Here is a 25,584-nt window from a genome sequence, read left to right as displayed (position 1 = left end):
TTCCTCTCTGTTGTTATTCAGTCAGTCAGTCATGTCTGACCCTTTGTGACCCTATGGACTGCAGCACACCAGGCTTCCCTATCTTTCACTATCTCCCGGAGTTTGCTTACACTCATGTCCATTGAATCAGTGATGGCATCCAATCATCTCATCCACTGCCATCCCCTTCTCCTCCTGCGTTCAATCTTTCCCAGCATCAGGGTCTTTTGCAATAAGTCAGTTCTTCCCATCCAGTGGCCAAAGTATTGGAGTTTCAGCTTCAGCATCAGTCCTTCCAGTGTATATTCAGGATTGATCTCCTTTAGGATGGACTGGTTTCATCTCCATGCAGTCCAAGGGACTCTCAAGAGTCTTCTCCAGCACCACAGTTCGAAAGCATCAATTCTCTGGCTCTCAGCCTTCTTTATGCTCCAACTCTCACATCCATACATGACTACTGGAAAAACCCAGCTTTGACTATAAGGATCTTTGTCAGCAAGGGTTATTAGATTAAGGATCTGAAAAGTTGGCTGCAAGGATTTCTATTGCCATTACATTTTTATTACTATTAATTAAAGGGCCTCAGTATTAGCTTTAGTCTGTATATTAACTCAGAAATGCCAAGAAGTAGTCTATATTGTATGGTCTGCCTGGTAATATCATGTTATGCTGACAGTAACTTGAAACAATATCAATCCCTATGAGCCATGTTTCTCCAATTTCCATTTCTAATATATTTCAAGCTAATATTAGGCTTGAAGACAGTGCTACAGAGTTGCTAAGCAACACAGTAAGAAATGATTACAAAACTAGAGTAAAAAGGTCAAGAGCCATGTGCCACATGGATTTCTCAAAACTTCTATGTTTAGGTGCTGAAAATACTGATAGAGAATATTCTTCCAAGTGATTCTGAACTATAAAACATCAGTACCTCTCAAGGTAATATATTATTTTACTTGACATGTCAGTTTAAGACTTGTCATAGTCCCAGCCCCTTTGAAGGGTAACTATACCACAGAAAGGCTGCTGATACAGCAGCCTCCAACAGCCATGCTTTATGTTCCACAGCTGAATGGCCTCAAAGCAGCACTTTCTTTGATGGACCAAGGGACTGTATTGCTCTCACACACACACATACACATACAAAGACAACTCTAGCCAATTAGATCATCTCTCACATTTGACCCAAAAGGAAGGGACAGGAAGCAAAAGATAATATGCTTATTTTTTAAAAGAAATGCTTACATCTCAACTCTACAATGTGTTTTGGTCTTTAATTTGTTCTTTACTTTTATCATTTTCTTTTTCACTTTCTTATAGCCCTTGAATATACATTTAAAATTTTACTAGTTAATTCCATCATCTCTTTCATAACCTCTGGAAGGCAGAAAATATTTTTATTTTATGGGGAATAAATTTTATTCACAGTGAAATTTTCATATAATGTTTACATGCTACTTCTTTTTCTCTCTCTTTTGAAGTGCCACACTGTTTTATAATTACTGTGCCATTAATTTTCATTTTACTCTTATTTGACAGAGAAAGCTGCATTTAGATCTTTATATTTGCTTAAATAGAGTGTAATGATTTCCTCTGACTTCTTTTCCTCTCTGTTTTCATTTCCCTAGATAGACAGACGGATGGATGATGAATAGATAAATACATAGACACATATACAAATACATACAGGTCTACCCTTCGAGATATTATGAGATTACAGGCAACTAAGAATCTTATAGAGGGGACAGACATGAAAATATGGAACTTGGGAGATCTAGTGTTTTAAGAAAGAGACTGAGGAGGGGTCAGACACAAAGGAGGGGTCAAACTGGAAGAGACTGAGGAGGGGTCAGACACAAAGACCAGCAGAGGCAGCAGAAATACCTCAGAGAATACCAAGCAAGAACTACTTCCAAGAAAGAAGATAAGCATTAAAAAGTTTCAACTGAATCTTGCAAATGTCATCATTAACTTTTACAGCTGCAGTTTTATATGACTCTTGTGATTTGGTGATCTAGACTCTCTCACACCAGTCTGAACTGTGAAGGAGGCAAGACTCATACCTATGCTGCACATCCTTTCCCTTCACTTTTCAGCATAGGTCCTGACACACAGACATCACACAGAGAAATAATGATATGAAAATGATGCAAGGCGTAAGCATTTGAGAGCAATATTAGAAGCGTTTTCAGAGACAAGGAGAGCACCAAACGTTTGCGGTATCAACTGAACAGAATGCCGAAAAATCAAATCTACAACAACTTACAGAGAGAAAACTAGCAGGGACTGGGGCTTGTCATAGATAATGGAAGCAAAGTTTGACTCTGAAAGCTGGGAGTTAGAATATTAAATTTCTCACTTTTGCTGAAAACACCCAATGTTCTCTTTCTCTGAGCTTATCGCACAGGTCAAGTTGCTGTTTGCTTTCTCAACTCTCTTTTCTCTTAAAAAACTCTTACCTCAGGAAATACAGTGATGACTTTGTCATAGGTTTGCTGCAATATACGTAAAAAATAATGGGCTATATTCCAAGCGCCATTTACAGTATAGTACAGTATAACATAAACAGCCTCAAAATGAATTAAATAGCAGAGAACTTGAATTTTTTAAGTTTGATAAACATAACCAAAGATAGGGTAAGTATTCGCTTGGAACTGTTTCCTAAGACTCCAAAATCCAGAGATTAAAAGACAGGTTTACTATTCCTTTGAATGTCAGAGTCAAGTAACATTATACTTCAAGATAAAGTTGAGTAAGTATTAATTTTTAAAAGTCCAACTGGCAAATAAAAATGACATTTTTATGAATTAGATTACTATATCCTTCACAGGGCCCACAAAAGTAAATGATAAGTTTTACCAAGTAAAAATGCTTTACAAATGACAAAGATACAGCCTAGAATTTGTAATCAAGACAGAGAGGAAAGAGAGCTGCCTGACAAAGAAGGAGGAATCACACATGCTATCCACAGGAGTGAATCCTGCCTCTGAAAAAGCAGCAAGCCAGTGAATGGCGCTAGCAGTCATTCTATCCTTCTCAAAGGAAATGCTGGTTCTCAAAAAAGAAAAACACCTTGCCATGAAAAAGTAAAGCAGATGGAATAAGAAAAAATAATTATAAAACTATTGCAGGAGAAAATCTCCAAGCATTGAAAAATTCACTATCTGACATGATACTATTTCAAAACCATGACTATTAGGTTGCATGTGTTAATCACTAATTTGTCTTTGGTATGAAATAATTATCTACTCCATAGTCAAATAAAATATTTCTTGGCTTGTCAAAAATATGTTGGTCAAACTAACCCATCCATTCTGGGGTCCTGGTTCTGGTTTATTAATTTCAATAAATATGCTCATTATAATATAATCAGTAATTCACTGGTATAATTCTAATTAATTACTAACATAAGTTTTCTTTTCTTAATTTTCAAAGATTATTCTTTGTAAGCACATTTTCTTTTTTAAGGAACATTATTAAATAAAAAAGAATCATTCTGCTTTGGCAAAGAAAAAAACATATACAATTCTAAAACTTAAAACTTTAGATTTTTCATACTCTTTATACCTAATTTTTGCCACATGAACTCTAATGATAGATCTTAACCCAGACATTTAACATTTTATACAAATGTTGGACTAATACTTCCTGCAACATGTCTTCTCACTTACAGGTAGGCATATCTCATTAAAACTTGAGACTGAATATGATGTATGTATTTTTACAGAAGAATATAGCAGCAAATTAAAGTGATGAGAGGAAATGAGGTTTACAAAGCCTGAAAATCAAACTTCAATGGCTCTCGCCTGCCAAATAAAATGGCATTCTTATATTCAGTACCAATAAAAATGACCGTTATCATCATTCAGCATCAGACATAAGAAGATAATTTCATTTTGTCAGGAATCAGAGTTGAGACAAATATGCTACTGTCTGCACAATCACTTTTCTGTATACTTGAAACTAACATAATGTTGTAAATTAATTATACTTCAACTAAGAAAAATCATTATTTGAAAATTCAATGGAAAATACTATGATTTCTCTACTGCAAAGCAGATGAGGAGTTCAGGAAGAGTCAAGCAGATCAAATAAGTAGTTATTACGAGTTTGCTAAATGCCTAGCATTTTGCAAAACGATGGAGAGGAAGGAAAAAAGAAATATAGAGTATGATCCCTGTTTTCAAAACTTCAGAATTTTCTTGGAGAAATCTATCCTAATATATAGAGAAAGAACGTCTTTGCTAACACAGTTTATATTTAATAGGCCCTGAAAATTGTGTATTAAATGAATGAAATGATAATGTATGAGCAAAGACCACACACTGGAAAATGTTTACAAAGATGGTAATACATAGACAAGGTTTAAAATGCTTCTAGTAAATACTTCTAAATAATTTTTCCATACATAAAATGAAAACAAAGTTTGGCAGAATTTTTGCTTGGTTACTTAAAATGAAACCACAAAAAGCATCATTAATTAACCTTAATGATATATTCAGTGTTTGATACACTATTGTCAACGATTGATAGTCATATTTGATACAGTATTGTCAATGATACTTTGATTTTTCTAGATATGACAAAGTTTACTATTCAGAAGAAGGGGAGAATTTAAAAAATAGTTACAATTGGTGTTTTAAAGAAGGAAATGATTTACATTCTTCCTATTCAAAGAGTGGACAGTGGACATGAAACATCAGAGTAGTTTATTTAAAATTGCAGACAGACTCCAAGATACTGCTCCAAACACATAAAATCAGAAGCTAGATTTTACCAAGATTTCAAAGTTATATGCATATATAATAAAGTTTAAGAACACTGCTCTATATACTTCATGTTGAAGGCATGTGTATGCATTTATAACAAATATAAGATTATCAATTAAGTGTAACTTTTTGAATTCTACCCTCTTAAAAAATGGTTAAAAACAGAGCAAGTAATTTTTTAGCTCTTATAATACAACCATAATTGTGCTAGGCCTAGTGAGGAACCCAAAAGAAGTATAACACAGAACTCTGACATAAAATGATACATGATCTAACTGAGCACATATAAAATAATCAGAATGTAATGGTTTGCTTACTTTTGACATGAGGACTATCAAATATTATAGGATGTGTAAGAACAGAACAGATAAATATGAACTAGAAAAGTCACTTTGAGGGAGTAGAGCCAATCAGGTACAGAAAAATACCCTGAGAAAATCCCTGGAAGGATTATCCTGAGAAGTTCGATTTTATGGAAGCTGGTAAATGGGAGTCAGCTGCAGTTCTTAAAAAGCAATGACACGATAGCAATGTGAGTCTTAGAAAGGTTAACAGAACGAAAAATGTGTATTATTATAGGGATGAACTTGAGTCAGAAGACAGCCTCGAAGTTGAAGGTCAGAGCTGTCCATGTCAACTGGGAACTCATCAGCTTGTAGGTGAGGTTAAGATTATAGAGGTGGATGAACTTAAGCATTGGGAGAAAAGGAGAGAGACCCAAGCACAGACATCCAGTTCAGTAAACATTCAGTGGACAAGTGTTCCCAGCATGGTGCTCAGCACTACTAAAACAATGGTGACTAGGGTTTGGTCCTTGCCCTGAAGGGGCCAACTCTGTCATCTACGGTCTAGGACTTATGCAAAAAGAAAAGGCAACAAAGAGACAAAGGAGAAACCAGAAGAGACAGTGAAGGGCTACAAGAGCATAACAGCCAGAAATGCAAAGGAAGAGGGTTCTTAAGGAATATCAGAGACACCTAAATATCAAGGGAAGCAAGGATTTGGTATAAAATCAGTCTGAAACATTATGAGGGGGGAAAAAAATATCAGTTTATGCATTCAAATCTCTAAATTGCTTTTTACTTTTCCAGGCTTCTCAATTTACAACCTAAACTTCAAGAGGGAAGAAAATCCTCATGTAAAATTATTTGCTAAATAATACTTGTTTGAAGAGGACAAATACTCATAGAATGGATATGTATCACCGTGCCTTTCCTGTGCTCCAAGGTATATCAAAACCACACACGCACACACACACCCCCTACAGGCAACTTGTCATCTGCTATAATTATCTAACTGCCAAATTCATTCCCAGGGATTTATTCTTTAAGAAAGTTAAAACTGCTCATAAAGGAGGCTAAAAATAGTACTGAAAGGGAAACTCAATGGTTTCCCTTGAAACATAGCAGGAGCTTTGCTTAAGTTTGGAAGGCTATAGATTTACTGTTTGTTTTTTATTTAAAATAGCTAATACAAAATGGGAATGTGCCTACTGTCTTGACATATGCTAAAAACATAAAAGCCTTACCGAGAAGAAAACACACATTCAAGAAAATCACAGGTTACCTTGCTGGATGAAAAGATGTTATTTTGCTTATTCTTGGGCAACTTCTTCCTAAAACTTTTAAGGATTTTATCAGATATACAAAGCCCAGGGTTTATCAAAGCATATCAACAAAATAGCATGTCTAGAAATGAGAATAATGTCATTTTAATTGCTACAACTATAAACAATACATGGTCCAATACATGATTTAATGTGCTAAATTTACATTCAGCAAATTAAACCAATAAAAATAAAAAAGGCTGATATTTACTGAGCAGTTACTAAGTAGTAAGTACTATATGCAAGCTTTACATATATTTATTTCATTCAATCCTGAGAACTACCCCTGGGAGATAGGGACAATTATTATCCTCATTTTACAAATGAGAAGTCAGAGGCACAGAAATGTTATGAAATTAGCTCATCACTTACAAATAATAAAACTTTACAATTAGTTAAGGAAATTAATTTAAAATTGCTATAGCTTTTATATGTTTTACTAACGATATATGGATGTGATATGTCACGGTCTACCATACTTGCTTTTTACATTGTCTCTACATAACTGTAACTAAAACAAGTAATTGTGACATTGGCTTCCCAATGTAAAAGAAACTGCCTGCAATGCAGAAAACCTTGGTTTGATCCCTGGGTCAGGAAGACACCCCGGAGAAGGAAATGGCAACCTATTCCAGTATTCTTGCATGGGAAATCCCATGGACAGAAGAGCCTGGCGGGCTACAGTCCATGGGGTGGCAAACAGTCGGACATGACTTAGAACCAAACAACAATAACAATTGTGACATACCTTTATCAGAAATACCTGGCAATCACTGATATAATCATATTCCAGTCCATCAAAAGAATGATAATGCCGGTCCGCATAGATTGTGCATACTGCTGGGCATGGATAATACGTGCAACTGAACATTCCTCGTCGACAAACACTATTAGAAAACAGTATCAACACTGTCACCTTTCCAAGAAACGTGGCTCTAATTAGTATTTTTCAGGGAGCATAAGTATTGGAAAGTTTGTATTCAAGGGTATTCACTGTGTCAATAGCTCTTATAAATATGGCCAATTCTTTCTGATAACATTTTACTACAGTGATAGATAAGGCATATATTTACCACTCTGTCTTAAGACACCACAAACAAGCCTAGAAATTGTGCCTGGGTCACTTTGAAAACAGGTGATGGAATGAAGAACTAAAACGTACACCTGCCGGTCGCCAAAAGACTACAGTGCCATCTCCTTTACGTGAGTCCATTTCAATGCCTTTTGTTGATGCTGTTCAGTCACAGACAGGACTTACTCACAAGCTTGAATTTTTATCCCCATTTCTAGGAAACTGTATTTTAATTTTATTTTATGGTATTCTTTTGGATTATTTTCAAACAAAATTTTCCATCAAATATGACCTTCTCTTTATTTATAAATTTGAGATATGTTTTTCCTATTATATTTTCAAATTATCATAGTTCATTTTTTACTTCTTGGTCACACAAATAGGTGTAAAAATAATGATTCCCCAGTAGGTAGTAGCTTCCCATTAAGCCCCGAAGGCCTTTAAAATCGTATTTACTCAGATTTGCTTTGCTTTCTGATGAAATTTGTCACATTAAGTAAACACAACATGATGGAAACTGGTACAGTTTCTTAGAGAAGTTGTGAATAAACAGATCTCATTACCAGGTATAGCATGGTGTAGCAATCACTTCTCCTGAGAGGTACTCCCAATCTTTCCAAATACAGGGACAGCTTTCAGGAATGTAACACTTTCCTTTGTGCTCTGCCATCCTTTCAAGTGAAGAAGCAAATGCTATTTAATATCAACTACCAATTTCAGCTTTTTAAAAAATCAGCAATCTTGTCCTATTCAAAATTATCTATATTGGGTACAACAGTTGTAGGCACGTTCTATCTCACCTATGGAAGAGCCAAATCCAGTCTTTCTCCCCTATTGTACCACACAGTATCTTTCACATCACAGAAATAAAGGCCAGGCAAATGACTGGATGCAATATTTTAAACTTTTTGCTATCTCTTAGTACAATAAAACAGAGACAGGAGCCTAAATTTCTGGGTAACATGAGATATTCTGAAAAGACAATTAAAGAGGAAGTAAGGCTACCTTTCTTCAATATTTGCTTCAAATATTAACACAGAAGTGACTTCTTGCCTCTGCTCTCAAATATAAATAATCACATATGCTCCCCTAGTTCTCTGCTTCCTCACTCATAGTTCATCTAACACAGTAAAGCGAGTCTTTATTCAATATGTATGTTGTCTACTTGACTTTAAGTTTCACTCCAAAAGCCCATGGATGTCCTGTTAATGGTTGTGTTTCAATGTCTAGCACAGAGCAGACACTCAGCTGTTGCGTAAAGGTGAAGGAGTGAAAAGAGCCCACAATTTCTCCCCTTAACCTTCTCAAACTTTCAGTCACTTTCCCTGAGCACAGCATCTTCTGCCTAGAAAACTAAAAGATTTTTTTCTCACCACTAAAGCCCATAATTTCTCCCCTTAACCTTCCCAAACTTTCAGTCACTTTCCCTGAGCACAGCATCTTCTGCCTAGAAAACAGAAAGATTTTTTTCTCACCACTAAAGATCCAATTTCTCACCAGTAAAGATGCAATCTTTTTAGTTGCATTCTTTTCTGTACCACACTCCCTATACGTAGCAATCTATACAAACCTTTATTGGAGGGTTCATCCAATGAACTGCAAGTAATTCATTAAATGTCTTATATAGAAAACAATAACAAAAACTAGCATTTTTGAGTGTTAACCATGCATGGCCCAGCCATTGGTTCGCCCACTTTACATGCATCATTGATTCATCTAATCCTAGTGACAGTTCCATCAGGGAGATTCTATTATTTTCTCACATGTGCTTGTTCTAGTACTGTCTTCCCTGTGTCTTAACAAAATGTCCCACACATGAGGTAGTTTGTAAACACTGGGTGTTGAATTGTTTAGATAAGGGGTGCCTCACTGAACTGCACTGCAATTTTTTTTTAAATTCTCATTTCTTTTATTTCTTAAAGTATCATTCACTTCAGTTGTTAATTGAAGTATAGCTGATTTAATGGCCATCTGGTGATGTCCATGTATAGAGTCACCTCCTGTGTTGTTGGAAAAGGGTGTTTGCTATGGCCAGTGTGTTCCCCTGGCAAAACTCTGTTAGCCTTTGATTTGTAATATTATATTAGCTTCTGGTGTACAGCATAGTGATTTAGTATTTTTATAGATTATACTATATTAAATGTGATAAGTGCAATTCTTATACAACCAGCCAAAGTAGTGGTTTTAAATGGTTATGCTGATGACTGATGAGTTTTTTATAACAAATAACATAATCAAATATAACACAACATAACATAATCAAAACTGGAAGAAGGAAGAAGAGAGCTGTAAATCACTGTGAATTGTCTGCTTTAAGCAGGTTTGGGAAGCGGGGTTAGTCATAAAATGAACATTTGCTGAGCACCTACCATATGACTGGTGTGCTGCATATACTCAACCATCTATGCGGTAGATAGTACATTTGTTTAAAAATAACAAAGTTGAGACTCCATGTGGTTAAGATTTACCCTGAGGTACTCTAGCTAATAAGAAAGAGGGTCAGCATTTTAACCCAGTTCTGTATGTCTCTTTCTGCTATATTACTTTACATTTATTTAATCCACAGTGATTTCTAAACTAAGGTTCGATTTCTAAACTAAGGTTCATTTGCACTTGAAAAACTGCTGGGACTATAAGAAGCCCCATAAAAACAAGTGATACCAGGCTTATCATCCTAAAATAATCCCCCCAAGTCACATGGAAGTCAATCCAAATCATAGTTCCATAAGCAACTTTATAATAGAAAGTTCTATGTTACAAAATTATTTCTAAAGAGTCAGAAGACTCTTAGTCAATTCAAACTTTATTTATTTCAATAAAACAAGAGAAGGTGGAAGAAAATTACTTTAAGTTTTTATAATAAAATTTGACCAATAAATTAATTAATCATTATTGAAATAAAAGTCAAAGAGGACAGCAAATAGATACTTTCTAAAATAATTGCATCAACCACAAGCATATGAAACAAAATTAGGATGTAGTTTTATCTAATCAGCCATGCATCCCTGAGTCATAATCAAGTCAAATGAATCAAGTAATGTTGCAGGGTTCAATTAGTTTACTATAACAAAAGTTTTATTTCCTTTGTCCTTTTTACTAAAATGCCTTCCTTGCTTGTCTGCTCTATGGTCTGATTTCTACCTGCCTTTATTTTCCCATGCAAGGCTTTGTTCTTCCACACTCCTTCTGTGTCCTTTCTTTAATAAAGAGATTGATACAGTCCCAAGTTACTTGTCTCTTCAACCTATTTCAGATGGGGACCATTTAGACAAATGTGACTCTCCTGGGAAGCAGACCACAAAACCTCTCTCTTCTTTGCCCCTGGCTGATATGAATTGAACTCAGAAATCACTTTGTGTGAATATGTTCATTGAGAAAGAATGGATGACCTGTTTGCCTTAGGTGGCTCTCCCTCTGTGCACTGCTTCTATTCATCATCAGATGAGGGAAGGGCAGTGAGGCCAGATTCCATGTGTGCCTGCAAGGAACCGAACAGCCACCAGATTCTGTATTTACCTTCCATGAGTACTAGGGATTTCTGCTACTACAGGAAATTTACAAAGGTAAGAGTAAATTATGCTGCCATAAAAGAAAAGTGAAAGAAAGTGAAAGTCACTCAGGCATGTCCAACTCTTTGCAACCCCATGGACTATACAGTCCACAGAATTCTCCAGGCCAGAATACTGGAATGGGTAGCCTTTTCCTTCTCCAGAGGATCTTCCCAACCCAGGGATCGAACCCAGATCTCCAATATTACAGGCGGATTCTTTAACAGCTGAGCCACAAGAGAAGCCCATCATAAAACAGTCACCCATATTTATTGAGTATATACACATGTGCACAAATACACACACACACACACACACACACACACACACACACCCCGCATTTCACAATGCTTAATTGGGTCTTTAAAGGAACTTGCAGAAAAGGCATTCAGCTAATATCAACAGGGCTGGGATCTGAAATAGGTGTGTCTGAAGCCAGAGCTCCCACTGTTACCCACTGCCCTAAATAACCTCAACATACCACTTTATGTAACATCCATTAGATAAGCAAACTGATATTAATCATATAACTTAACATCAACAACAGTAATAGCCAACAGAATATACAAAAGAGGGGCAGTCCTAAGATGGCAGAGGAATAGGATGGGAGACCACTTTCTCCCCACAAATTCATCAAAAGATCATTTGAATGCTAAGCAACTTCCACAAAACAACTTCTGAACGCTGGCAGAGGACACCAGGCACCCAGAAAGGCAGCCTGTTCCCTTCAAAAGGAGGTAGGACAAAAAGAAAGACAAAAGAGAGGGTGGGAGACCCATCCTGGGGTGGGAGTCGTGAAGGAGGACAAGTTTCCAAATATCAGGTAAACCCTCTCACCGCAGGTCTGTGGGGAGTTATGGAATCTCAGAGGGCAACACAAATGGGGGGAGAGGGAGTGTGGAAAAAACACAAAATCCAGAGAATACGCGCCTAACCGCAACTCCCAGCAGAGAAGTAGCCCAGACGCTCGCATCCGACACCCAGGAGCGGGGACTGGACAGGGAGGCACGGGCTGCATCATTGGTGCTTAGGGTACGGACTGGGCCTGAATGCCCTGAGGACAATCTGAGGGAGCTAACGTGAGATAGCATCCCAAACTGCGGGATAGCCAGAGAGAGAGAGAAAAAAAAGAGACAGAGAACTTTCCCATGAAAGGCTCTAAACTAACACACAGCCTGACTGGCTCACAGAACAAAGGATTGAGTGAATACTAAAGGAGAGTTAGCTGGCTGCATGCAGGCCTCTTCCCTCCATGCCCTCTGCTGGAGGCGGAGAGGCAGGCGTGCAACAGCCGGAGTCGGAAGGCAAGGGGCAATCTCAGCCTCAGAGATGGCATCCTCCACCAAACTGTAAGCAGGCTCCCAGTTGCTAACCAAGTCTTCCTGGGATCCTGCCAGGAGGGTCGAAGCCTGAGATCAGCTCCCCGGAGGAGACACACGCACACCTGAGACAGTGCTCTTGCAGTGCACCGGGAAACCGAGCAGCCAGGACTGGGGAGGTGATTAAGACACACAGACCACCTCGGACAGTGTGCTCACAAAGCACCAGGTCACCTGAGCTGCTCAAACCTGGGAAAGGCACAAAACGCACACCCAACCAAGTCTGTGCCTTTATGGCGTAACCGAGAACCTGAACCTGAATGGCTTAGACCTGGGAAGTGAATGAAATGCTGGGTCTGCTTTGGACAGCACCACTGGAGAGCAACCTGGAACCTGAGTAGTGCAGACTGGAAGAGCACACACGCCATGAGCTGGGGCAAACCCAGTGTGGTCCATACACTGCAAGCACTCCCCATACACACAAGTGATATTTGTTTGCAGTGTTCCTCCCTCCCCACAACACAACTGGACAAGTGAGCCTAAATAAGTGACCACCTTCGCCCCCTTGTGTCAGGGCAGAAATCAGATACTGAAGAAACTTGCAAACAGAGGAAGCCAAAATAAACAAAGAAGAGGGAACCGCTCTGGAAGTGACAGGTGCAACAGATCAAAACCCTGCAGTTAGCATTGACTAAGCATTGAAAGGGCCTTGTAAACCTTAAGAGTATAAGCTGGAAAAAGGAACCATCTGAAAGTGAACTGACCCCACACTGCCCACAACAGCTCCATAGAAATTCCTAGACATATTTTTATTATTATCATTTTTTTATTTGTAAAATTTTTTTTATTTTTAACTTCTTTATTACTCATTTAATTTTCATTTTTATAACCTATTATTACCTTACAAAAAAGGCCTTATTTTTAAAGCAAATTTCACATATATATATATTTTTATAATTTTTGTGATTGATTTTGTTTTGTATTTCTAATATTATATTTTTGAGATTCTAACCTCTAGATTTTTAATCTTTGCTTTGTGGTATTTGGTATCAGTTTTGTACCTCTAAGAATCTAATCTTCAGTATCCATTTTCACTTAGGTGTGTGATTACTGGCTTGATTGCTCTCTCCCCTTTTGACTTTCCCCCAGGTCACCTCTATCTCCTTCCTCTCCCTTATCTTCTCTACTTAACTCTGTGAATCTCTCTAGGTATTCCAGGCTGTGAAGAATACTTAGGGAACTGATTACCAGCTAGATTGCTCTCTCCCCTTTTGACTCCCTCTATTCTCCTCCTGGTTACCTCTATCTCCCTCCTCACTCTTTTCTTCTCTTCCTATGTAACTCCATGAACCTCTCCGGGTGCTCCAGACTGAGGAGAGCACATAGGGAATTGATTACTGGCTAGAATGCTCTCTCCCCTTTTGATTCCCCCTCTTCTCCTCCGGGTCACCTCTATCTCCCTCCTCCCTCTTCTCTTCTCCATGTAATTCTGTAAACCTCTCTGGGTGTCCCTCACTGGGGAGAATCTTTTCACCATTAACCTAGATGTTTTAGTATCTATGCTGTACGGATGGAGAAGTCTTGAGGCTACTGTAAGAATAAGACTAAAAGCCAGAGGCAGGAGGCTTAAGTCCAAAACCTGAGAACACTAGAAAATTCCTGATTCCAAGGAACGTTAACTGACAAGAGCTCATCCAAAAGCCTCCATACCTACGCTGAAACCAAGCTCCACCCAAGAGCCAACAAGTTCCAGAGCAAGACATACCACACTAATCTCTAGCAACATAGCAACACAGCCCTGAGCATTAAAGTAGAGGCTGCCCAAAGTCATGCCAAACCCAAAGACACCCCAAAACTCTCTACTAGACACTTCATTGCACTCCAGAGAGAAGAGATCCAACTCCAACCACCAGAACACTGACACAAGATTCCCTAACCAGGAAACCTTAACAAGCCACTAGTCCAACCCACCCACAGGGAGCAACCTTGACAATAAAGAGGAACCACAAATTTCCAGTCTACAGAAAGGCCACCCCAAACACAGCAATCTAAACAAAATGAAAGGGCAGAGAAATATTCAGCAGGTAAAGGAACATGATAAGTGCCCACTCAAACAAAACAAGAGGAGGAGATAGGGAGTCTACCTGAAAAAGAATTCAGAATAATGATAGGAAGAATGACCCAAAATCTTGAAGACAAAATGGAATTACAGATAAATAGACTGGAGACAAGGATTGAGAAGATGCAAGAAATGTTTAACAAGGACCTAGAAGAAATAAAAAAGAGTCAATCAATAATGAATAATGCAATAACTGAGATCAAAAGCACTCTGGAGAGAACCAACAGTAGAATAACCGAGGCAGAAGATCGGCTAAGTGAGGTGGAAGATAGAATGGTGGAAATAAATGAAGCCGAGAGGAAAAAGAATTAAAAGAAATGAGGACAACCTCAGAGACCTCTGGGACAATAAATGCCCCAACATTCGAATTATAGGAGTCCCAGAAGAAGAAAGACAAAAGACAAAAAGAAAGGCCATGAGAAAACACTTGAGGAGATAATATTTGAAAACTTCCCGAAAATGGGGAAGGAAATAGCCACACAAGTCCAAGAAACCCAGAGACTTCCAAACAGGGTAAACCCAAGGTGAAACACCCCAAGACACATATTAATCAAATTAATGAAAATCAAACACAAACAGCAAATATTAAAAGCAGCAAGGGAAAAGCAACAAATAACACACATGGGGATCCCCATAAGGATAACAGCCGATCTTTCAATAGAAACTCTCAGGCCAGAAGGGGACGACAGGACATACTTAAAGTGATACATGAGAAAAACCTACAACCCAGATTACTATACCCTGCAAGGATCTCAATCAAATACAAAGGAGAAATCAAAAGCTTTACAGAAAAACAAAAGCTGAGAGAACTCAGCACCACCAAACCAGCTCTTCAACAAATGCTAAAGGGTCTTCTCTAAACACAAAACACAGAAAAGGTTTATAAACTCAAACCCAAAACAACAAAGTAAGTGGCAATGGGATCACACTTATCAATAATTACCTTAAAGACAAAGACTGGCTGAATGGATACAAAAACAAGACCCCAATATATGCTGTCTAAAAGAGACCCACCTCAAAACAAGGGACAAATACAGACTCAAAGTGAAGGACTGGAAAAAGATATTTCATGCAAATGGAGACCAAAAGAAAGCAGGAGTAGCAATACTCACATCAGATAAAATGAATTTTAATTATTTCAAAGTAATTACTTTAAAGTAAAAGCAGTGAAAAGAGACAAAGAAGGACACTACATAATGATCAAAGGATCAATCCAAGAAGATATAACATTATAAATATATATGCACCCAACATAGGGGCACTGCAATATGTAAGGCAAATGCTAACAAGTATGAAAGGGGAAATTAACAGTAACACAATAATAGTGGCGGACCCCACTTACATCTATGGATAGATCATCCAAACAGAAAATTAGCAAGGAAACACAAACTTTAAATGATACAATGGACCAGTTAGACTTAATTGATGTCTATAGGACATTTCACCCCAAAGCAATGAATTACACCTTTTTCTCAAGAGCACACGGAGCATTCTCCAGGATAGATCACACCCTGGGCCATAACTCTAGCCTTGGTAAATTCAAACAAACTGAAATCATTTCAAGCATCTTTTCTGATCACAATGTGATAAGATTAGATGTCATCCCAAGGAAAAGAAATACAAAAAGGGAAAATGTTTGCCTGAGAAGTCCTTACAAATAGCTTTGAATAGAGAAGTGAAAGGGAAAGATATACCCATTTGAATGCAGAGTTCCAACGAATAGCAAGGAGGGACAAGAAAGCCTTCCTCAGTGATCAATGCAAACAAATAGAAGAAAACAATAGAATGGGAAAGACTAGAGATCTCTTCAAGAAAATTAGAGATACAAAGGGAACATTTCATACAAAGACGGGCACAATAAAGGACAGAAATGGTATGGACCTAACAGAAGCAGAAGAGATTAAGAAGAGGTGGCAAGAACACACAGAAGAATTATACAAAAAGTTCTTCATGAACCAGATCATCATGATGGTGTGATCATCAACCTAGAGCAAGACTTCCTGGAATGTGAAGTCAAGTGGGCCTTAGGAAGCATCACTATGAACAAAGCTAGTGGAGGTGATGGAATTCCAGTTGACCTATTTCAAATCCTAAAAGACAATGCTGTGAAAGTGCTGCACTCGATACGTAAGCAAATTTGGAAAACTCAGCAGTAGCCACAGGACTAGAAAAAGTCAATTCATTCCAATCCCCAAAAATGGCAATGCCAAAGAATGTTCAAACTATGGCACAATTGCACTCATCTCACATACTAGTAAAGTAATGCTCAAAATTCTCCAAGCCAGGCTTCAACAGTACATAAACCATGAACTTCCAGATGTTCAAGCTGGATTTAGAAAAGGCAGAGGAACCAGAGATCAAACTGCCAACATCCACGGGATCAACAAAACAGCAACAGAGTTCCAAAAAAAATATCTATTTCTGCTTTAATGACTACGCCGAAGCCTTTGACTGTGTGGACCACACAAACTATAGAAAATTCTTCAAGAGATGGGAATACCAGATCACTTGACCTGCCTCTTGAGAAATCTGTATATAGGTCAGGAAGCAACAGTTAGAACCGGACATGGAACAACAGACTGGTTCAAAACTGGGAAAGGGGTACATCAAGGCTGTATATTGTCACCTTGCTTATTTAATTTACATGCAGAGTACATCATGAGAAATGCCAGGCTGGATGAAGCACAACCTGGAATCAAGATTGCTGGGAGAAGTATCAATAACCTCAGAGATGCAGATGACACCACCCTTATGGCAGAAAGCAAAGAAGAACTAAAGAGCCTCTTGATGAAGGTGAAAGAGGAGATGAAAAAGTTGGGTTAAAACTCAACATTCAGAAAACTAAGATCATGGCATCTGGTCCCATCACTTCATGGCAAACAGATGTGGAAACAATAGAAACAGTGACAGACTTTCTTTTTGGGAGCTCCAAAATCACTGCAGATGGTGACTGCAGCCATGGAATTAAAAGACGCTTACTCCTTGAAAGAAAAGGTATGACCAACCTAGACAGCATATTAAAAAGCAGAGACATTACTTTGCCAACAAAGGTTGGTCTACAAAGCTATGGTTTTTCCAGTAGTCAGGTATGGATGTGAGAGTTGGACTATAAAGAAAGCTGAGCGCCAAAGAATTGATGCTTTTGAACTGTGGTGTTGGAGAAGACTCTTGAGAGTCCCTTGGACTGCAAGGAGATCCAACTCGTTAATATACCTTGGAAGGACTGATGTTGAAGCTGAAACTCCAATACTTTGGCCACCTAATGCAAAGAACTGACTCATCTGAAAAGACCCTGATGCTGGGAAAGATTGAAGGTGGGAGGAGAAGGGGATAATAGAGAATGAGATGGTTGGATGGCATCACTGACTCAATGGACACAAGTCTGAGTAAACTCTCGGAGTTGGTGATGGACAGGAGTCCTTGCATGCAGCAGTTATGGGGTCGTATGAGTCAGACACAACTGAGAAACTGAACTGAACTTATAGGATAAAAACTATTAAAAATGCAAACATATGGAGGTTAAACAACACACTTCTGAATAACCAACAAATCACAGAAGAAATCAAAAAAGATATTAACGTATGCATAGAAACGAATGAAAATGAAAACACAACAACCCAAAACCTATTGGACACTGTAAAAGCAGTGCTTCATACAAGCTTACCTCAAGAAACAAGAGAAAAATCTAACAAATATCCTAACTTTACACCTAAACCAGCTAGAAAAAGAAGAAATGAAGAACCCCAGGGTCAGTAAAGGAAAAGAAATCATAAAAATTAGGGCAGAAATAAATGAAAAAGAAACAAAGGATACTACAGCAAAAATCAACAAAACTAAAAGCTGCTTCTTTGAGAAGATAAATAAAATAGACAAACCATTAGCCTTACTCATTAAAATAAAAGGAGGGGGGATCAATTCAATAAAATTGAAAATGAAAATGGAGAAACCACAGCAGACAACACAGAAATACAAAAGATCATAAGAGACTGCTATCAGCAACTATATGACAATAAAATGTACAACTTGGAATAAATGGATGAATTCTTAGAAAAGTATAACCTTCTAAAACTGAACCAAGAAGAAATAGAAAATCTTAACAGACCCTTCATAGGCATGGAAATCAAAACTGTAATAAAAAGTCCAGGACCAGATGGCTTCACAGGTGAATTCTACCAAAAATTTAGAGAAGAGCTAACACATATCCTACTCAAACTCTTCCAGAAAATTGCAGAGGAAGGTAAACTCCCAACTCATTCTATGAGGCCACCATCACCCTAATACCAAAACCAGACAAAGATGCCACACACACACACAAAAAAAACTACAGGCCAATATCACTAATGAACATAGATGCAAAAACCCTCAACAAAATTCTAGTAAACATAATCCAACAACATATTAAAAAGATCATGCATCATGATTAAGTGGGTTTATCCCAGGGATGCAAGGATTCTTCAATATTCACAAATCAATCAATGTGATACACCACATTAACAAATTGAAAGATAAAAACAATGTGATTATCTCAATAGATGCAGCAAAAGCCTTTTACAAAATTCAACATCCATTTGTGATTAAAAGAAAAAACAACAACAAAAAATCCTCCAGAAAGCAGGAATAGAAAGAACAGACCTCAACATAATAAAAGCCATATATGACAAACCAACAGCAAGCATTATCCTCAATGGTGAAAAATTGAAAGCATTTCCCCTAAAGTCAGGAAAAAGACAAGGGTGTCCACTCTCACCACTACTATTCAACATAGTTTTAGAAGTTTTAGCCACAGCAATCAGAGGGAAAAAAAAGAAATAAAAGGAATCCAGATTGGAAACAAAGAAGTAAAACTCTCATTGTTTGCAAATGACATTATCCTCTACATCAGTTCAGTTCAGTTCAGTCGATCAGTCGTGTCCGACTCTTTGCGACCCTATGAATCACAGCACACCAGGCCTCCCTGTCCATCACCAACTCCCGGAGTTCACCCAGACTCATGTGCATCAAGGCGATGGTGCCATCCAGCCATCTCATCCTCTGTCATCCCCTTCTCCTCCTGCCCCCAATCCCTCCCAGCATCAGGATCTTTTCCAATGAGTCAACGATTCACATGAGGTGGCCAGAAAACCCTAAAGACACCACCAGAAAATTACTAGACCTAATCAATGAATATAGTAAAGCTGCAGGATATAAAATTAATACACAGAAATCCCTTGCATTCCTATACACTAACAATGAGAAAACAGAAAGAGAAATTAAGGAAACAATTCCATTCACCATTGAGACAAAAAGAATAAAATATTTAGGAATAAATCTACCTAAAGAAACAAAAAAAACCTATATATAGAAAACCATAAAACACTGATGAAAGAAATTAAAGATGACACAGGTAGATGGAGAAATATACCATGTTCATGAATCAGAAGAAGCAATATAGTGAAAATGAGTATAATACCCAAAGCAATCTATAGATTCAATGCAATCCCTATCAAGCTTCCAATGGTATTTTTCAGAGAACTAGAACAAATAACTTCACAATTTATGTGGACATACAAAAAACCTTGAATAGCTAAAGCAATCTTGAGAAAGAACAATGGAACTGGAGGAATCAATCTGCCTGACTTCAGACTATATTACAAAGCTATAGTCATCAAGACAGTATGGTACTGGCACAAAGACAAAAATATAGATCAATGGAACAAAACAGAAAGCCCAGAGATAAATCCATGCACCTATTGACACCTCATCTTTGACAAATCAGGCAAGAATATACAGTGGATAAAAGACAATCTCTTTAAGAAGTGGTGCTGGGAAAACTGGTCAACCACATGTAAACTAGAACACTTTCTAACACTATATACAAAAATAAACTCAAAATGGATTAAAGATCTAAATGTAAGACCAGAAACTATAAAACTCCTAGAGGAAAGCATAGGCAAAACATAAATCACAGCAGGATCCTCTATGATCCACCTCCCAGAGTAATGGAAATAGAAGCAAAAATAAACAAATGGGACCTGATTAAACTTAAAAGCTTTTGCACAATGAAGGAAACTATAAGCAAGGTGAAAAGGATAGCTTTCAGAATGGGAGAAAATAATAGCAAATGAAGCAACTGACATAGAATTATCTCAAAAACATACAAGCAGCTCATGCAGCTCAATACCAGAAAAATAAATGACCCAATTAAAAAAATGGGCCAAATAACTAAACAGACATTTCTCCAAAGAAGACATACAGATGGCTAACAAACCCATGAAAAGATGCTCAACATCACTCATTATCAGAGACATGCAAATCAAAACCACAATGAGGTACCATCTCACACCAGTCAGAATGGCTGCTATCAAAAAGTCTACAAGCAACAAATGTTGGAGAGGGTGTGGAGAAAAGGGAACCCTCTTACACTGTTGGTGGGAATGCAAACTAGGACAGCCACTATGGAGAACATTGTGGAGATTCCTTAATAAAACTGGAATAGAACTGCCATATGACCTGGCAATCCCACTGCTGGACACACACACCAAGGAAACTAGAATTGAAAGAGACACGTATATGTCAGTGTTCATCGCAGCACTGCTTATAATAGCCAGGACATGGAAGCAACCTAGATGTCCATCAGCAGACAAATGGGTAAGAAAGCTGTGGTACATATACATTATGGAATATTACTTGGCTATTAAAAAGAACACATTTGAATCAGTTCTAATGAGTTGGATGAAACTAGAGCCTATTATATAGAGTGAAGTAAGTCAGAAAGAAAAACATCAATACAGTATATTAATGCATATATATGGAATTTAGAAAGATGGTAATGATGACCCAATATGTGAGACAGCAAAAGAGATACAGATATAAAGAACAGACTTTTGGACTCCATGCTAAAAGGCAAGGGTGGGATGATTTGAGAGAATAGCATTGAAACATGTATATTACCATATGTGAAACAGATGGCCAGTCCAAGTTGGATGCATGAAACAGAGCACTCAAAGCTGGTGCACTGGGACAACCCTGAGGGATGGGATGGGGGGGGGAGGTGAGATGGGGGTTCCGGATGGGGGGGCACATGTACACCCATGGCTGATTCATGTCAATGTATGGCAAAAACCACTACAATATTGTAAAGTAATTAGCCTCCAATTAAAATTAATTAATTAATTAATTTTTAAAAAAGAATATACAAAAGAAATGTAGTTCAAGTATTTTGAATGCAAAGTGGCTCACTGTCATTTTCCCAAAATCACAGCTGGATCGGGGATAAATGCTAAGTCCATCCTGAAATGAGTGCTCCCCTCAATTCACTGCATTACTTTAATTATATCATGTACATAACATATTGTGACATTATTTAGTCATGTGTTCTATGCGGCATGAATCTCACACATATGTGATATGTCCCATAAGCATAGACAAATACCTACAGCAGTAATCTAGTTACCAGTTCAGAGTTAACCACAAATCAGAGCACAATTTTAGCTATTTCTATAAACAATGTTCTAAGTGCTCTTGTGTTTTATAAAAAATCCTAAACATTCTGTATTATCAAGGAAAATAATGTGCTTACCCTGGAGCACAAACACAGCCACTTATGCAGGGTGACGATGGGGCGCAAGTGAAGTTCATAGCCAAATTCGCACATGTAGTTTCACAGTTTATGCCACCAGCTGGTAATTCAGGGTCAGGAAACCTACAGTCGAAATACTGTTTTCCCTCAGGGCAGATGTGAACTTCAGGAACAAGGCACAGAGAAAATATGCTTAACTTTGTATTTGCTCCATATACACAATCATATTTACATGCGTTTGTCATTAAAACACAATTAACTATAGAACACAGTATATTTTACCAGTAATTACTGATGACCCCAGTAATAACTGATTTTACTCTGTGATGTTTGATTCATGAGCTTAAACTATTCTCTAGCCAGATTTCCTTTAATCACCTAAATTTCCAAAATCTATTTTGAGTTTGAAAACTTTAGCTGCCTTCCATAAGAAAACAACTAAACAACTAGTATATACCTTCCTGAAATCAAGAAATAGGGTATTGTGATTAATCTAAACAAACATTATCGTTTTTTGAAGACTGACAGTACCATAAGTCTAAACTGTTACAAAGCTATGTGTTTACAACAAACACGTGATACTTTTAGATCTTGCTTCATCCCTGAGTCACCATTCATGTTACTCCTTCCTGGTGGCTCAGACAGTAAAGGATCTGCCTGCAGTGCAGGAGGCCCAGGGAGCCCGGGATCGAACCTGGGGTCCCTAGGTCTCAAGATCCCCTGGAGGAGGCATGGCTACCCCTTTGTATTCTATCCAGTATTCTTACCTAGAGAATTCCATGGACAGAGGAGCCTGGCAGGCTACAGTCCATGGGGCCACTGAGAGTCAGACATGACTGAGCAACTAACTCCTTTCACTATAATGAGGAAGTGCAGAAAATGGGCATAATTATAGGGGCTACATGTTGCTCCAGAAAGCTTTTGAGTTCCGAGGGATTACCACCTCTTCTGTGGGGTCAAAAGGAAACTTGGGGATTCCTCTGCGAGAAGCCTGGCCACCTGGGCTTCCTTTTCCTCAGTACTGAACCACCCAATGCAAATGAGTCAAGGCGGGGAGGGCCCAGCAGCTTCCAAATGTGTGCAGTCCATGAACATACCCTGTAAATAAGCCCTAGACAGCCTGAATCCTGATACACTGAATCAAGGGCATATAATTAATTCAAAGCTAATTTAGAAAATTTATAACTGTGCAAATAAATAAGAAAGCAATAGCTCACAATTGGTTTTATCAGCCTACACTCTTGCTACCCATTGAAATCAACAGAAGGTACCTTTGTTTAGTATTTGCCTAGAATTTCTCCACAGTGACCATAAATTTGAGGCTTTCTGTGTGGTGAAAAATAAATAATATAAAGGGTCTCCTATATATATGATCTTCAGGAATGATATGCAATCATAATGTGACATTTTCAAAAGAGACAGCAGTTGTCACTTTACATACCATTGTTAACTGATGGCTAGTCCTAAAGCTTTGCTACTTAAAATGTAGCCCTGAACCTGGTATCATTAGCATCACTTTGACCATCAACAGAAATGTTGCAGGCATCACCCTGACCTACTGAATCAGAATCAATATTTTAACAAGATCCCTAGGTTTTTTATGTGTACTTTCGGAATCTAAGAATTGCTGATCTGGAGTAGGGTTTCCCAACTGCTGTTACACAAGTGACTTCCAACAGGTGCCTGGATACATATCCCTAAAGCGTTTGGCAGACCTGAGGTGGTGCTGGGATGGGGAGCATCAGGCAGCCTCCCTGGGTTGATCAGCTCTGCCCTAAGCAGCCTTACATGTTCACCCAACATTGTCCAACAAATATTATAATTCTGGAGGCGAAAAAGTTAGGAAGCACCAGAGCACCATGTAGAAAAGCATTCCTAAGGCTATTCCTCCATGTGCATTGGCAAGGAGGGCTGTGATGAATTCATAACTTCTGCCCTAAGAGTAGGGACAGTACTAGAGCATCCTCTCTAAGGAAAACATATATCTACATCTTACCAGTAGAGGGCGTTGCTAATTCATCACATTTCACAGTCCCATTTGAACACTGGCTAGTAGAAGTAAACAGATAGTTAATTCATGAAATAATCCTCAAGACTTTTCTGTTTAAAAAACAATATAACATGCAAGAATTGACAAAAAAGATTTTTTCCCAGTAGTTTTTATAAATAAGTTATTGGTTTAGAACTGATTTGAAGAGAGCTATTTCAGTTCAACACATTTTTATCAAACACTGGTATATGTGTGAGGCACTATGATTAGCATGGAGAATTCAAAGACCAAAATTCTTAGTCTTTACCCAAGTGCTTACTATGTTCCAGTAGGAGAGAAAGACATACAAATAAATAATTAAGCCAGTGTGACATGAAACATACAAATTTTTAAGATATATTAGCACAAGTAAAGCACGTAACAATGTTTCAAAATCTGTTAGCAATTGACATTAGGGCAGTCAAAGAAGATAAAGTCTGCAAAATTTTGAAGACAGTATGGAGGTTACAATATAGATAAGGTAGGAATGTTGTCACACTGAGTGAAGATGTAGTAAAAAGTCACATAGGGGTGGAACAGCTTTCTATGCAACAGAGTGCCATGTGGGACGTAACCGAACAGGCCTACAGCAAAGTGTCAAAAGCCAGCTTCTATTAGAACACTAAGACTTTATCCCTGAAGTGAGTCACTAAAGACCTTAAACAGAGATGTGATATCGTTGGTTTGAATTCTAGGAAAGTCATTCTGGCAGCAGCGTGGAAGAGACAGTGGAGTCACATCTTACAACCTGAGTTCCAAAGTCAGGGCATAAGGCAAAAACCAAATTCAGGCAATATGAATTGTGAAAATCCCTTAAGGATTTATCATGGTAAGGAAAGATTTTTACACCAATTCTCAATAAGCCCAACATAAACAGTTTTGCTTCCAGCTCTGGACTAGATCGTATTTTCTATATTTGAGCCCAGATGAAGAAGCTGACTAACAGAGAAGGGCCGTGCCATACAAAAAATATGCTTCTTCCTCGTCTAACCCTAGGATGACCCTCAGAAATATGACTCACACTGCGAATGGCAGAGAGGAACCGAGACACAGGGATCTCAGGTCACAGAACCAGGCCTTTCATATCATACTGATTCTGGGACACGGGCTTTTTAAGAGGAATGGTAAATGAGACCGTGAGACAAATGGAATTTCTTTCTCACTGAGGTGGGAAGGTTCCTTTGTTTTTGCCAAGTTTACTTAAACATAATTGAGTTTAAGGTCTTTAGTGACTCACTTCAGGGATAAAGTCTTAGTGTCCTAATAGAAGCTGGCTGTCCTAATAGAAGAGCAATATAACATCTTGGTAGCATGGAAGGAGACGAAACTAAAGACAAGAAGATCAAGTAGAAATGTCCAGGGAAGAGGCTGAGAGACATTGCTAAGACAGAGGTGACAGAAAGGAGGAAATGGATTTCAACTGTATGGAGAAAATAAAATCTAAAGTCATTGGCAGTATACTGGGTAGGGGTGTTGAAGAGGAAGAAAGAGTCAAAGACAGCTCCCAGATTTATGGCTTGGGAGACTATGGTAATAGTACAACCTACTGTAGATAGAGCCAAGAGCTGGTTGCCTCTGCATCTCG

At 38.1% G+C, this 25,584-nt stretch overlaps 1 protein-coding gene across 1 annotated transcript in view; it reads right to left on the bottom strand.

The window, feature by feature from the left end:
• Nucleotides 1-25,584, bottom strand: part of OTOGL (otogelin like) — a 172,538-nt gene that overhangs the window by 88,437 nt on the left and 58,517 nt on the right. Inside the window, exons 21-24 of the mRNA XM_060412481.1 lie at nucleotides 23,967-24,019; nucleotides 21,971-22,133; nucleotides 7,990-8,097; nucleotides 7,103-7,241 (exon numbers count right to left, since the gene is read on the bottom strand). Of these exons, the coding sequence (XP_060268464.1) occupies nucleotides 7,103-7,241; nucleotides 7,990-8,097; nucleotides 21,971-22,133; nucleotides 23,967-24,019 (463 nt within the window). The remainder of the gene's footprint in view (nucleotides 1-7,102; nucleotides 7,242-7,989; nucleotides 8,098-21,970; nucleotides 22,134-23,966; nucleotides 24,020-25,584) is intronic.

The sequence above is a fragment of the Ovis aries genome, chromosome 3 (genome assembly GCF_016772045.2).
Source record: "Ovis aries strain OAR_USU_Benz2616 breed Rambouillet chromosome 3, ARS-UI_Ramb_v3.0, whole genome shotgun sequence".
Lineage (NCBI taxonomy): Eukaryota > Metazoa > Chordata > Mammalia > Artiodactyla > Bovidae > Ovis > Ovis aries.
Note: the sequence above shows the minus strand (reverse complement) of the source record. Positions and strands in the feature narration are given on the sequence as shown.